This window comes from Malaya genurostris, chromosome 3, assembly GCF_030247185.1.
Source record: "Malaya genurostris strain Urasoe2022 chromosome 3, Malgen_1.1, whole genome shotgun sequence".
Taxonomy (NCBI): Eukaryota; Metazoa; Arthropoda; class Insecta; order Diptera; family Culicidae; genus Malaya; species Malaya genurostris.
Window position 1 is genome coordinate 59,821,392 of NC_080572.1, and position 16,533 is coordinate 59,837,924.

The 16,533-nt window shown below is 38.0% G+C and overlaps 1 protein-coding gene across 21 annotated transcripts in view; it reads right to left on the reverse strand.

Moving 5' to 3' along the window:
- The window catches only part of LOC131435913 (probable phospholipid-transporting ATPase IA), a 195,220-nt gene that overhangs the window by 60,640 nt on the left and 118,047 nt on the right, over positions 1 to 16,533 (reverse strand). For 20 of the 21 annotated variants that reach the window (XR_009230553.1, XR_009230551.1, XR_009230552.1 and 17 more), the window contains one exon: positions 8,543 to 8,663. Coding sequence is in view for 18 of the 21 variants with exons in the window: in XM_058604187.1 (XP_058460170.1) it covers positions 8,543 to 8,663 (121 nt within the window). In the remaining 3 variants the exon portion in view is untranslated. Of the gene's footprint in view, positions 1 to 8,542; positions 8,664 to 8,746; positions 8,811 to 16,533 lie in introns of those variants that run through there. The other variant, XM_058604196.1, reaches the window with a different exon arrangement.

Genomic DNA, 16,533 nt, shown 5'->3' on the forward strand with positions numbered 1-16,533 from the left:
CTAAAAAAAGTAGATGCCACTCAATATTAGCACCACATACCAGCCTTAACTGTGATTGCATTCATGACTGACTGATTTTGATCTGTTTCCTATCGTTGCTGAGTAAGACATCGGTTTGCGGTTTAGTCAAGTTTTTCAATTGCACGTTTATCATAGAAGATAATGCTTCGGAAACTCAATGGTTTTTGCTTTATTATTATAAAGACAGCTAACCTGTCACTGTTGTGTGTTTAGCAAAACTATTGTTGGTTTATGATTACCCTAGAAAGGCAAATCGTTACAGATAATTAGCTTGTACATAAAGTTTGATTTTTTCATAGTTTTCAACTTCAGTACATTTCTTTTTCGCTTCACCACGGGTATTAAATAGTATGAATATGAGATGACTTTTCTATGGAAAGTGCACAGAGAATAAACTAGAGGAAGCGCCGTTGTCCTTTGGCGCAAATGTCTTTTTGTCCAGTTTTTCACATGGTTTACCATAATGAATAGCTTTTTGGCAATACTGGCATGTAACCATCTGATTGTCATAGGTAACAAGTGATTTACACGAAATCCTTATATCCAGGCCGAAAATCACATTAGAAGGTATAGCCCTTTTCAAGCGCATGCGTAGCAAACGTGCACCATTTAGAATAGCGGGGAGAAAGTTATTCCACTTTTCATTTTTGATACACGGAAAGACCGAAATCAGCATTTTGGCGAAAAAATTAGTTGATTTTCTGATTTTAGTTAGTTATTTTTTGAGCCAGCTAAAAAAATCTTACTTTTGCTAATTTAGATTTTTTAATTCTCATTCCCTTAATAATAAAATATTTGTTGAAATGGCTATTTTTTTAATTGAATTCACCAATTCAACGTGTTGTCATTTCTTAACTAAGGGACACTTCATTTCCATTCAACTAATTTTTTAGTTGAATTAGAGATATAAAACGTTGTTTTCAACCAACATAAATAGTTGAATTGGCTTCTGCAATTCGCAGCTATATGGCGCACTTTTACCGAAAAAACGTTAACACCGTAATGACTACTAGCCACTAGATGGTATAAATACGATGTTGTATTGGAGAAAAAGACATAAACGAAACATAAACTTCTTTTTAAAAATTTTTCTTCTAAAACGCTGTTTTCTTCATTCGACTTCGTGAAATCGACTCTTTCACTGAAAACTTCGAGCACTCGGAAAACAAAAAACCGAATACAAGTAGTACACCGGACGGTGAAACCCGGAAGGTTGGAAGATACAAAAAACATCATTTGACATATACAATGAGAGTGCAACATTCGAAACTCACTTCACTGTTCCGCGTAAAAACATTATTGCGCACAATCGCTTCAAATGCGCACAAATTCACAACTTTACATATCGGTTTAGAAAATTATTACAGACAAATTCACAACTTTACATATCGGTGGATATATCGTAACACATGCGAAAAACATCAAAACAATTTGCAAGCAGTTTCAACAAGCCTGTCCTTTTTAGCTTTTGAATGGATTGTTTTACCTTGACACTTCTCATGAGTTTTTGGCTAATAAACTTGTTAATAAAACCAATTTAATTTTTTTGTTCTTTGTGCTGTCCTTCAGTAATGATGGCGATAGATAAATAGAAATAAATTTGAAATATTGCTGGTTTTTGTCAACTAAACTCATTCTCTAAAAACAAGAGTTTTTTCCAGCAGAGGAAATTCTCAATTTTAACTAATTTCATAGTTATTTTGGAAATTTTGTTTGTTGTTAAAATTAACTAATTCAAAAACAGTAATACGAATTAGGCGCAGAGCTAATTTCGGTCGTTCCGTGTAGAAGGAATCTATCTCTGGGACATAGTTCTGCGAATATACTAATTTTCTGTGTCGCTTGGCTATAAAGAGTGACTGATATATGACAAATCGAAGTAATTACACTCCAGAACCTCTTTGGAATTTAAAACTACTACAGATTCGAGCACCAACAGGTAAGCCATTGTGAAATCTTTTTCTGTCATTTTCGATTCTCAATGCGTCAGTTGAATATCGACACTGCATAAAGACTGTCCCAGAAAGTATGAACGCAACCAAAAACCGCTGTTATTTCGCAAGGGTTCAGAATCTGTCAATTTTTATGGCTGCGTCCTGTTGTTTACACTCTTCTCTAACCACTTGTGCAGTTGTTTATTCGTTTTCATTAGTTTGTTTTGAAATGCGTGGACTTTCAGTAGAACAACGTCGAAAAATTGTGTACAAATGGTGCACAGAACGCGGACTGTCACTGAGAAAGATAACAAAAATGGAAGGAGTAAGTGAAAAAGCCATGCGAAATGCAATCAGGAAGTTCGGTGAGGATAACCTTTGAGGATAAACCGAAAACGGGTCGAAAAAAGGTCCTGCTAAACCTCATCCAACTGACGTATACTGAAGGCGTTCGAGCAAAAGAAGGAGGTTTCAGTTCGGGATGTGGCCAAAAAGTGGACACCAAACGTAGTCCGAAACAAGAAGCATCGATCAGGCCGAGGGTTCGAAAGCTGTACAATACGATTCTTGCTGGAAATTTGAACTGCATAATCATGGACGACGAAACCTACGTGAAACTCGATTACAAATCCTTGTCGGGACCACAATATTATACGGTGCGAGAAGGGCAAGTGTTAAACCAGTCCAAGACATCGATTGAAGTTGAAAAATTTGGTAAGAAAGCTATAGTCTGGCAAGCAATTTGTAGCTGCGGTAAGATTTCGAAACCCTTCATTACCACTGCTTCAATGAACAGCGAAATATACATCAAGGAATGTTTACAAAATCGACTTCTACACATGATTCGAAGCCACAAGGATCCTGTTGTCTTCTGGTTAGATCTTGCTTCTTGCCACTACTCGAAATCAACGGTAGAATGGTATACTACCAAAAATGTAACTTTCGTCCCAAAAGACATGAATCCACCAAATTGCCCACAACTTCGACCAATTGAGGAATTTTGGGCATTAACGAAGGCACATCTTAGGAAACATGTCTTGGCAGCCGAAACCATTCAACAGTTTAAAAAAGACTGAAAAAAAGTGTCAAAACTTGTCGCCAAGAAGTCTGTACGGAATTTAATTAGGAACGTTCGCAAGAGGGTGCGCCAGCTAGTCTACAATGGCTACAATTGTTATAGTCTAATATTATCAGTATATCGAATGAAATTTGAATATCTAACACTTATGAATTATTTACAGCGAAATCAAAGTGCGTCCATACTTTCTGGGACAGTCTTTACTATGGGATTTTCACTGAAAACCGCAAATGACTGAAAGGACACATGAAAGAAAGAACATAATTTGGAAACTATACTGTTCCGCTTATGTTTTTGACTGGACATGGATTTCGTTCTCATAGTCTGCAAGCGAAGCTGAGAGTGACATTAATTTATCGTCATTATTGTCTATTTTGAGTAAATGAAAATGACTTTTATTTGCTCTGCTTTAGATAACATATGGAGCCATTGGAAGGACTGACTATAATTTTTCCCTTCGTTGTCCATTTTTCGATGTATTTTGCTCCAATGCAAACGACCAGTAGCAGACGCAATCGAAAAACTGGCTTTCCAACGTCCCGCAATTGATTCAATACTGAACTGAATTCTTGATACTGGAACTGGAACTGATTATGCGATTATGTCATACACTGAGTTTTTCATTTAAGCGGTTTTTCTCGCGTCTTTTTCATGCGGATTTCCGCAATTACGCGTTTTTTTACGCGGATTTCTGAAGTTATGTGGTTTTTATAATATAATCTATAATAATATATAGTCACTCGTTTACGCCTGAGACGTCAGAAATAATATAGCACTTGTGCAATATTGTTTAAGGGTTGCATAAGTAGTGCAAACTTTGCGTCTGCTTAGCGGTTTAAGTTGAACTGCTAGGCACGAGATGGCAGTTCAATTTGAACTGCTTTAAGCACTGACGAGCCGAAGGCGAAACGCGAAGAAATAGAAACAAAATATGTGCTTTTTGCACAAACCAACAAAACCCCTGAATGTTCATAATATAATATTTTTTAACATTCGGAGGGGGTTTGAACGCCTAAAACACCCCCCTGTATACGCGCCTGGTGATCGGGTCCCTTTTTTAACACTAACCTTAAATTTTCAATACTTTAAACATACTCTTTAACTCTCCTACCAACCTTGTATGTGTATGTATATATGTTAAATAATAATTGTAATTATATTGTACGAAAAAATACAATACAGACTTTGGCACTTCTGAGCTAAAGCTATGAGCCATATCAAATAAATGATCTGAAGAAAAAAAAAACATGTGAAAATAATTCGTGGGTTTGATTCGATGTAAACTAAATTAACTGTGAAGTTGAAAAAATGACTTATCCCTACATGCTTTGAATTGTAAATTTAAGAGAATTACGTCGATCTTTTTATGTGCATCTATAAAGACTTTAATGTACACGAAGTTTTCTAAGTGTGTGGCTTTTTCTTTCTGTGTTTATTTTATTTAGAGTTCTCAACCGATTTCTTTGAACTTCTTTTTTTTCGGAACTTTTTTACAATTAACAGTTCTCGAGCTATGGCTCGGCTTCGATGTCGTAGCACTGCAGGAACTTTGTTGGACGGGACAGAAGGTGTGGGAAAGGGGGCATCGAGTGGCTACCTTCTACCAGAGCTGTGGGACAACCAACGTTCTAGGAACGGGATTTGTAGTGTTGGGCAAGATGCGCCAGCGCGTGATTGGGTGGCATCCAATCAGTGATAGAATGTACGTATTGAAGATCAAGGGCCGTTTCTTCAATTACAGCATCATCAACGTGCACTGCCCACATGAGACGAGACCCGATGACGAGAAGGAAGCATTCTATGCGCAGCTGTAACGAACCTACGACAGCTGTCCACGGCGGGATGTAAAACTCGTCATCGGCGACATGAATGCTCAGATAGGCCGGGAGGCAATGTACAGGCCCGTGATCGGGCTGGAGAGCCTGCACGCGGTAACAAACAACAACAGTCAACGATGCGTAAACTTTGCAGCCTCCCGAGGAATGGTAGTTCGAAGCACCTTCTTCCCCCGCAAAGATATCCACAAAGCCACCTGGAGATCAGCTGATCAACATACGGAAAATCAAATCGACCACGTTCTCATCGACGGGCGATTTTTCTCCGACGTCATCAAAGTCCGCACTTACCGCAGTGCCAATATTGATTCTGTCCACTACCTTGTCGCGGTTTGTATGCGCTCAAAACTATCGACGGTGCACAATACTCGTCGCACAGAAACGGCAGGACTCAATCTCGAGCAGCTACGTAGCATTCGTACTGCAGAGGAATACGCGCAACAACTGGAGTTAGTGCTACCAACGGAAGAGCAGCTTGGCGCGGCGACTCTTGAAGACGGCTGGAGGAACATAAGGTCCGCCGTGAGTAGCACTGCTTCAACCGTACTAGGTACGAGGTTATCGAATCGAGGAAATGACTGGTTTGACGGCGAATGTCAGCAGTTGGTCGAAGAGAAGAATGCAGCAAGGGCGAGGATGCGGCAACACCGCACTAGAGCGAACGATCGGAATCGCGAATGGAAGTTCTATGAGTGAATCGCGAATGGAAGTTCTATGGTGAACCGCTCACGTAGCTCACGCCACAGGCCGAAATGTGCAGAGATACCAGTGGTGATCGACAGGTGGAAGCAGTACTATGACGAGCATCTGAATGGCGAAGCACAAGATACAGAGAACGGTACAGGAATCAATCTGGGTGCACGCTCAGCCGACGACAGATTCCCAGCCCCTGATCTGTCGGAGAGAAGTGAGGAGATCGGCAAGCTGAGAAACAACAAAGCCACGGGCAATGACCAGTTGCTAGGCGAGCTGCTCAAACATGGAGGAGAGGCACTGGCTAGAGCGCTGCACTGGATGATTTCTAGGATTAGGGAGGAGGAGATTCTATCGCAGGAATGGATGGATGGAGTGGTATGTCCCGTCCACAAAAAGGGCAATAAGCTAGATTGTCGCAATTACCGCGTAATCACACTGCTCAACGCCGCCTACAAGGTACTCTCCCAAATCCTTTGCCGTCGTCTATCACCAATAGCTAAGGAATTCGTAGGGCCGTACCAAGCGGGATTTACTGGAGCCCGCGCCACTACGGATCACATATTCGCGATAAGACAAGTACTCCAGAAGTGTCGTGAATACAACGTACCCTCTCATCACCTATTCATTGACTTCAAAGCGGCATACGACACAATCGATCGAGAACAGCTATGGCAGATAATGCACGAATAAGGTTTCCCGGATAAACTGACGCAATTGGTCAAAGCAACGATGGATAGAGTGATGTGCTACGTCCGAGTATCTGGGATGCTCTCGAGTCCCTTCGAATCTTGGAGAGGGCTACGTCAAGGTGATGGACTTTCTTGTATCTTGTTCAATATTGCCTTGGAAGGTGTGATTCGAAGAGCGAGGATCGACACGAGTGGCACGATCTTCCGAAAGTCCGTACAACTTTTTGGCTTCGCTGACGATATTGATATTGTGACACGTAACCTTGAGAAGATGACGGAAACCTACATCGGACTGAAAGCTGAAGCTAGGCGCATCGGACTGGCCATAAATGCGTCAAAAACAAAACACATGAGAGGAAGAGGCTCTAGAGAAGAAACACTACGCCTCCCACCACGAATATTGATAGACGGTGACGATATCGAGGTGGTTGACGAGTTCGTGTATTTGGGCTCACTGGTGACCACTGATAATGACACCAGCAGAGAAATCCATAGACGTATTTTGGCAGGGAATCGTGCGTACTTCGGACTCAGAAAAACCCTTCGATCGAGAAAAGTATGCCAACGCACGAAATTGACCATCTACAAAACGCTCATTAGACCGGTTGTTCTCTATGGCCACGAGACCTGGTGTATGTTGGCAGAGGACCAACGCGACCTCAGTGTTTTCGAAAGAAAGGTACTGAGGACCATCTATGGCGGAGTGCAGATGGAAGACGGAACGTGGAGACGGCGTATGAATCACGAATTGCAACAGCTACTAGGAGAACCACCTATCGTACGGACAGCTAAAATCGGACGTCAACGATGGGCTGGGCATGTCATAAGGATGTCGGACGACAGCCCAGTGAAAATGGTTCTTGAATCTAATCCGACTGGTACAAGAAGAAGAGGAGCGCAGCGAGCAAGGTGGATCGATCAAGTGGAGGGTGATCTCAGAAGCGTTCGTGCCTTGAGTGGCTGGCGACGAGCAGCCATGGACCGAGTTATGTGGAGACGTATGCTTGATACAGCAAAGGACACCCCAGGCCTATAGCTGTTAGGTAAGGTAAGTAAACTATGGAAAAAGTTCAAACAAAAAACCATTCGCCCATTTCCATAGTTCGTCTTGGGTTGGATTGGTCTCAATCCGGGAAAAATAAATGATTTTAAATCGTGTGCAATGTTTCATTAAAGTCGGAGTAAGTATGTGAAGTCTGACGACCTCCCTCTCAGCAGGCCGTTCTATTTTGTTGGTCGTTGGGCTTTTGTTGAACGACATACTGCACGAAATATTCGTTCAGTTTGCTGGAACGATTTGTTGTTGTTTTTTCTCTTGCAAAAATAGTGTGAAAATTAGATATTACCTTTATATAGAAAGCAAATTTGTTGTTATTCTACGTGAAGTAGAAGTTTTGTACAGGTATGTAGTGTTAGTTTAAAAAAATAAGTGGAAAAAACTTCGGAAATTCTCCAGTAAAACTAGTCCAACGGGGCTCCAACTCCTCATATTAAAAATGGCTCAACGATGGACCTCTGTCTGCCGGGTTTGATGAACGAAAAAATGGCATTCAATTCAACGGTCTGTTTCAAAATCGGCAAACGAAGGTCCCGCTTTGACCTCCCATTGAACGATTGATTGCACTTTCATTAGACCAACGATGGACCACAAAATTTCATCAGCTTTTTTTCGGAAGTCAGTCGGATTGGTTTATCATATTGAAGTCGTGTGCAAAGCATTATCTAAAAACTTCTGGCCAGTGGATTCTGCACATGAATGACTGGCTCTGAGATCTCTCTGATTAAGGCATGTCAATTGGGACGGGTATAGTGTGATGGTTAGTTGATGCCTTCCACGCACCCCATCTGGACTCGATCCCCAACCCCGCACATAAGTCAGAAAGCTTTTCTGGCCCGAAGTGGTGAATTACCTTAAGGCTAAAACCTGTACTATTGAAACAAAACAAAAAATGTCAGGCATGTCAGTGGTTTGCATGATATTTGTTTCCTTTCTGTCCAAGCTTTCAAGTTAGAAAAGTCGGTGGTAGTATAAGTGTGGATTGTTTAAACGAAGGAGCGAAGAAACTAAGAAGCGTTTTTTTCTGTTCTCCTGAAAATCAATTATAGTCAATCTACTCGTATAACTATTGATTGCTTACATTGCTGTCAAACACAACCCACACACGGCATCATTCACAATAAACTCGGTTTACAATTCTATCAGTTTTATGACTGTATGCCGTTGCATCTTTCAACAGCTCTGGAAAAATTCCGAACCATCTAAAAACACAATGCAATCAATTCACTTACCTATACTTTGCTGTCGAGATATGATTGTTGCAGTACTTTTGTCGTTGAGCTTGATTCAACACTATCACCCGCTTATCACTGTCATCCAGTGTTACACCGGAAGTCGTGGCATCGTCGTCATCTGCAATGGCAAATAAATCGCGAGAAAAAGGAACAACCGTTAGCATTGTGTCACTTCTCCGAAGAGCCGGCTGCTTTATTTACAATTGTGTATTTGTTCAACCGATATTTGTACCACACAGTATTTTTTCATAGGCGATGGAACACGGAATAGACGCTTCCGTGGAAGGACGATTCGGAAAGAAAAAGTCCTAGCAAGGAAACGTTCAACCAACGAATGAAGTCGATGGTAAAGAGCGTTCAAAGCACAAGTGGAACCGCACATGATAACTGCCACCGCGCGTTACAACAGAGGCTCGGCATAGTTCGCAACGAAGACGTAAAGTGAAGTGTAGACGAAGGTTCAGTTCCACCGTGGATAAAAAGCAATCAAGGTTGACGATTTATGGAAGACGTCACAGAGCATAAAAATATCAAGTGGAGGCTTGAATTTTTAATTTTTATTAATAGCTAATGAAGGATGTGGCAGTGTTGAATCACGGAGCCAAGTTCTTCTGGTCACGCTAGTTAATTGTTTGTGTAAGTTTGAATAGTGTCTAATAGATATAGGAAAGTTCGGTGCTTAAGTCGAAGATTCTCACAAACACGTTACAAAATGAAATAAAGTGACACCCCATCGTGCAATAACGTAATCAAACAACAAATTGGCATTTGCAAGTTGACTAATGGCAGGAACCTTGACAGAAGAAAAATACAACCAACGATAGTCGATATGGTAATCATTGCCATCGTTGCAATTTTCTTCATATTAAATACTAGTAGGTACTGAATTCGTCCGATGACTGACTATAACTGATTTATATACTTACAGGCCGTGACTAGAACGTGTAACGAGCCTGAAATGTTGAAATGTGGTTCAGATATTGACTAGTAAACAGTAAAAATAGACTATCGAATTAGAAAACCGATGCGGTGAAGCCAACGTTGATTGACAACTCATGGAAACGGAACTGGAAAAAATGGGACAAACTTTCTGTTTTCTTCGAATAGTAATTAATAAACCATCAAGACTCCGCAGATAATTTCAGAACATTTTGTTATTCTGGGTATTGATTTATATTGATTATTGATTGGGCGTTCAACAAAACGTTTCACCATTGCAGAACCGAACCGAATAAGTTCTTCTCATACTTTTTATACACCATGTTGGATTCTAAATCGGTAGTTCTGACGCCGGAAGATTGATGTGTTGACGATGTTTATGCAAGGGAGTCCTGTTCTATAAATTGGTAGTTTTCCTGCGAAAACAACGCAGAAATTTACATATTGGTTTTTTGCTACTTCAAATTTTTACCTTGGCCTTGGTCGTATTTGTATAGGATGCCGGTGGTAGCACCTTTCAATGTGGTTTGTTAAACACCTCAGGAAGAGGTAGCATATACGGGAACTGGTAAATTTATGTATTCATCTACTCATTTGCATATCATCGGTATTAGCCCAACAGATGGTAAATGATGGGAGGCTTCTTTTCAATTAATCATGTTTATATTTAGACATATCAAAATTTCGGTCAAAACTTTTGATCACATTAAAGACTGTTACAGAAAGTATGCACGCATTTAGTTTTCATTGGACATAATACAAAAGTGTCCGATATTTAATTCATTTAATTTAATTATTGGTTTTGGGACCTGTTAATATTAGACTACCACAACAAATTAATATTCTTAACATTTTTTTCCCATAAACACGTTTATTTCATAAGGCAATATGCATAGGTTTTTCTTAAATTAAGTTTATATATATATATATATATATATATATATATATATATATATATATATATATATATATATATATATATATATATATATATATATATATATATATATATATATATATATATATAGGTGTGGAAGGTTGTTCGAATTTATGTTTTCAGAATTGTCAAACGACTAACGTGGTTAATGTTTCTCACCATTATTTTTCTGATTACTCAACCTACAATCAATGGAATTCGACACACATACGCTTTAGCTCAAAAAAGGAATATCACAATAAATTACAGTGAAAACGAGAAATACTTTTATTAATCATTTAGGGGTTATCCTAGGTTTGTGCTTTGGGCACATAACCGTTTTTACTTTTTTTTACGTTTCGTCTTAGACTCGTCAGTGCAGAGCAGTTCAAATTGAACTGCTTAGTGCGAACTTAAACAGTTCAATTTGAACCGCAAAGCAGACGTAAAGTGAATGTTATTTGCAAAACACTTTTTCAATTGGCACCGAAGTGCCATGTCTTTTCTGACGTGGCGAACGAAAACGTCTTTTTCGACTAATACTGGCCGATTCAGGTATGGTCATTTAGGGGTTATCCTAAGTTTGTGCTTTGACCATACCTGTATCGGCCAGTATTAGTCGAAAAAGACGTTTTCGTACGGCACGTCAGAAAAGACATGGCACTTCAGTGCCAATTGAAAAAGTGTTTTACAAATAGCATTAACTTTACGTCTGCTTAGCTGTTCAAATTGAACTGTTTAAGTTCGCACTAACCAGTTCAATTTGAACTGCTGGGGGGCGGGTGCAGCGTGATGTGTAAGTCGATCGCACGCTCAAAATGAAGAATCACATGGATCAAGCGTGCATGTGGAATTTCCACACAAAACTATTCGTTGCGCACCAAACGATATATATATAATCATAAACCGGTAACAGACATTTGTTTCTGTACCGTGAATCTGTTTTTTTTTCTCAAAATGGTTGAAAACTCGAACTCATGTATACTTGATGCCGGTGGGCTCGCTTGTGTTTTCAAAATCGAGCTTCGGTGTCGGCTTTCGTTCTCTTCATCGCGTGTAGGAAATCGAACACCACACACAGCGTGCTTCGTTCGTAGAGGCGGTGTTGTGTGTTTTCGGTACCGGAAGTCAGGTCCGGATGAAACTGAAGCCGGGGACTGGTATACCCCGAATGGATACGTTCGGCCGTCAACTGACAAGGCCTATCAATGGGGAGCCCCTAAAAGCAAAGCCTTGGTATTATATTCCTGTAGTGTAATTTGATCTTGACTTCGCAGCCGAGTCATAAGGTACAGAACCGTCACATGGCTGGTGCTACGATCCGACTGACACTAAGAATCCTTCCAGGTCGGGGCTCGAACATACGACTGGCTTGTAAGACCAGGGGTGGAATCATGTAAGGTGATAAGTGACTATCACCTTCTGGTGATAAAGAGGTGATCACCAGAATGTTTGGAATCACCGAAGGTGATCATTTTTACTATCACCATCACCGGTGATTGAGCCAACTTTACTCCATTTATCACCTGTCAAGAAACGTCAATTTTTCAGGAGTAAAATATGAATGTGGCGTATACCCATATAATATTTTAAAATCTAAATTTTTATTCCCATAGTTTTCAATCCTTTTCATTAATTCGAGTCATGTTTATCAATGATGATTTGTATGGATCGAAGAACAACGTTGAAAAAAATTGCCTCCCGAGTATGGCAAACTGCGCACAAACAAATAAAAAACCTATTTTAATCCACCTAGTGGTGAAATGATGCCTTTCTCATATTACTATTATGATGTAATAATCATAAATATAACCGTGAAATTCGCAAAAACAACTGTTTATTGAAAAGAAATAGGATAATTTGTTCGGATCTAATCTCACAAACTCTATAAATCCTGTTTAACCTGTAGTTCCGGAACCGAAAGTTGTATCCACAACAAATTAAGGCATTCTGTAAGAAACTTTAAGACTTTTCTTTTGAACCTATAAGTTTGTGAAAATCGATTTGGCCATCTCCAAGAAAAGTGAGTGAGACCTTTTTGCAGTTTTTGATTACTATTTTTAATTCTTCCGAAACCGGATTGAGATAAATGGAATAGCCGAAGTTGGTTCGTTTACTACCAACAAATATGACCTACTAATTGGAACAGTTTTGAACGTAGTTAAACCTATACTTACTATCTCATGCTCTATTTCGATTAAACCAATTAAACGAAATCTAACAAACGAAACGAACCTGCGTTTCTGTTACTTCTGCATATGCATAATTATTCTTTATTATTATTATGCATATGCATAATTATTCTTCTTATTATTATTATTAATATTATTATTGACATCACTACACAACGTGTACGAAATAGAACAAAGCACGCCTTGTTCGTTTTGTGTTTTCTTTCGGTGTTTTACATATTGTCACTCTATATGGCGATTTGAAAACGTTGACACTAACCGCCCGGTAACTGCGGAACCGGAAGTCGGATCCGGATGAAATTTCACAGTAACTTTAAAGACAGTATGAACTTTAATTCAAATCAAGATTTGTGAAACTCGGTTCAAGCATCGCAGAGAAATCAAAGTGAATTTAGTTTTAGGAGTTTTTCTTTTCCACTTTCGGTGCTCTCGGAACAGGAAAAGAGGGGGCCAGTAGTGCCGAATTAAGTTTTCATGCCCACAAACTAACAAGCTCTGCAAACTAGAAGAATTTATCAGACAGTTTTATGGGATTTGTACCTATTTTTAACCATCGTTCGTGGAAAAATGCTAATAAAAATTGTAATTTTCCACTTATCACGCTTTAGTTCCGGAATCGGAAGTTGAATCCAGATAAAATGTTCCACAAATTTTTAGGATATTATAAGACCTTTCATTTGAATCTTAGTTTTTGGAAATCGGTTGAGCTGTTCCAGAGATAATTGAGTTTAAACTTTTTCTCAAATTTTCACATATTACCATATAACTCCGGAACCAGGAGACACATTCAAATGAAATTCAATCGCAAGCTATGGGACCATAATATCGTTTATTTGAATTTTAGTTTGTGAAAATCGGTTCAGCCATCTCTGAAAAAAGTGAGTGCATATCTTTTTCCCTTTTTTGGTACATATCATTCTATATCTCCGGAACCGGAAGTCAGATCGGAATGAAATTCAATTGCAGGCTATGGGACCATGAGACCTTTTATTTGAATCTTTGTTTGTGAAAATCGGTTCAGCCATCTCTGAGAAAAGTAACTATTTATTGGAATATGAGTTAAAATTAAATTATTAAGATTTAAATTGAGTGTTCAGCCACAAGTGGTGACTTTTCAGCCCTATTATATATATATATATATATATATATATATATATATATATATATATATATATATATATATATATATATATATATATATATATATATATATATATATATATATATATATATATATATATATATATATATATATGATTTGGTTATTACCATGAGGACATTATTTGCTTCCGCAATTCTGAGATTTTTGTGTAGGGAAAATTCTAAACCTACTTGTATTGTGTAATGGGGAAAAGGAACTTATATACTAACTTACTAACTAATACAGAGAGCGGATCAATTCAATTGAAGATTGCATCGATTTTTGTCGGAATTTTCTTATAATATTATGTGACATTACATCTAATGGTTCTATATTTGTGAGTCTGTGTAACTCATTTGTACTAAACCAGGGAGGACGCTTCAAAATCATTTTCAGAATTTTATTCTGAATCCTTTGAAGCGTTTTCTTCCTGGTGGAACAACAACTTGACCAAATTGGTACTGCATAAAGCATGGCTGGTCTGAAAATTTGTTTATAAATTAACAATTTGTTTTTTAGACAATGCTTAAAATTTCTGTTTATAAGAGGATATAAACATTTAATATATTTATTACACTTTACCTGGATTCCTTCAATGTGATCCTTGAAAGTGAGTTTTTTGTCATACGTTAAACCTAAGTATTTAGCTTGATCAGACCATGTCAATTCCAAGCCATTCAATTTGAGAATGTGATTATTGTTTGGTTTAAGAAAAAAAGCTCTTGGCTTATGAGGAAAAATAATTAATTGCGTGTTTGGTGCAGTTGGTTTAATTTTTCATATTGACAGATAATCACTGAAAATATTTAAACTTCTTTGTAGGCGACTGCAGATCACTCTTTGATTTCTACCTGTGGCTAACAGACTTGTGTCGTCACAGAATAGCGATTTCTGACAACCAACGGGTATATTTGGAAGATCAAAAGTGAAAACATTATACAAGATTGGAGCTACGCTCGAACCCTGCGGAACACCGGCTCGTACGGGTAGCAATTCAGATTTACAATTCTGATAGCTAGCCTTAAGTGTACGATCAGCTAAATAATTTTGAATCATTTTGATCAATTAAATAGGAAACTTGAAATCAGACATTTTTGCTATTAATCCTTTGTGCCAAACACTGTCGAATGCTTTTTCTATGTCTAGAAGAGCAACTCCAGTGGATAACCCAGAAGATTTATTTGCTTTTATCATGTTCGTTACTCTGACAAGTTGATGAGTAGTTGAATGATCATGACGAAATCCAAACTGCTCTGGTAAAAAAATTGAATTCTCATTTATATGAGACATCATTCTCAACAAGATAAATTTTTCAAAAAGTTTACTGATAGAAGAACGTAAGCTAATTGGTCGATAACTTGATGTTTCTGCTGGGATTTTATCAGGTTTGAGGATAGGAATTACTTTAGTGTTATTCTATCTTTTTGGGAAGTAAGCTAATGAAAAACACTTGTTGAAAATTTTAACCAGGAGTCTCAAGGCACCATCGGGAAGATTTTTAATAAGAATATTAAAAATTCCATCATTACCAGGAGCCTTCATGTTTTTGAGTTTCCTAATAATTGATTTAATTTCATCAAAATTCGTCTCAATAATGTCATCTTGTGATAACACTTAGGTTGAAATATGCTCATATTTGAGTGAGACTTCATTTTCAATAGGACTCACAACGTTCAAATTAAAATTGTGTGGACTCTCGAACTGCTGAGCAAATTTTTGAGCTTTTTCGCCATTTGTATGAAGTATTTGATTTCCTTCCTTGAGAGCAGGAATTGGTTTCTGAGGTTTCTTAAGAACCTTAGAAAGTTTCCAGAAAGGTTTAGAATATGGTTTAATTTGTTCAACTTCATTAGCGAAATTTTCATTTCGCAAAAGAGTAAATCTATGTTTAATTTCTTTTTGTAAATCCTTAACTATGTTTTTCATAGCAGGATCACGAGAACGTTGATATTGTCGTCGACGAACATTCTTCAACCGAATGAGCAGTTGAAGATTGTCATCGATGATAGGAGAATTTCGATCGATATCTTGTAAGTGTTTGCAAATCGCCTTTAAAGAAATTTAATTGTTCGCCGGTGCATTGGAATGGCAAATATGCTCCAGCGATGAAATAAATTCCATGAATGGTTTCAACTTCGATTCCCAAGCTTTCAATAACTTTAGTATTGAAAGAAGGTAAAATTCGATGTTTAATTTGCCGTTGGACAAAAATGGCAACTCCACCACCCATTCCAGTAAACCTGTCAAATCGATGAACTACATAATGTGGATTACTTTTTAATTTGACATTTGGTTTAAGAAAAGTTTCTGTCACAATGGCAATATGGATTTTGTGAACTTCGAGAAAATTATAAAATTCATCTTCACTCGATTTCAAAGATCTTTTCAATTTAAAATATTCAAATAATTATTTAACATCACTGTTAAATTTTAAATTCATTATAATATTATTTGCAAATTGCCATCCGATTTGAAATGCTTCAAAAAGTGATGAATTCAAATTCATTTGGATAATCATTTGAAAAAGTTGATCTTGTAGGTAGATCTTTTTATTTTCAGTTATATCGCCTAAATCGACTTCATTTAAAGAAGCGAATGGCATTGAAGGAATATTTGTAGGTAGACTACCATTAGAAGAAGATAATTTGGCCGATCTACCTATTAATATATTGTTTTCGTTAGAAGATGAACTGCAAGGCGTTCCTGTGTTTTGATTATTTACATTAGAAGAATTAAGTGGTAGATTTCTACCTGTTATACTAGCATAACTGACATTAGAAGAAGATGATGACGAGGTCGA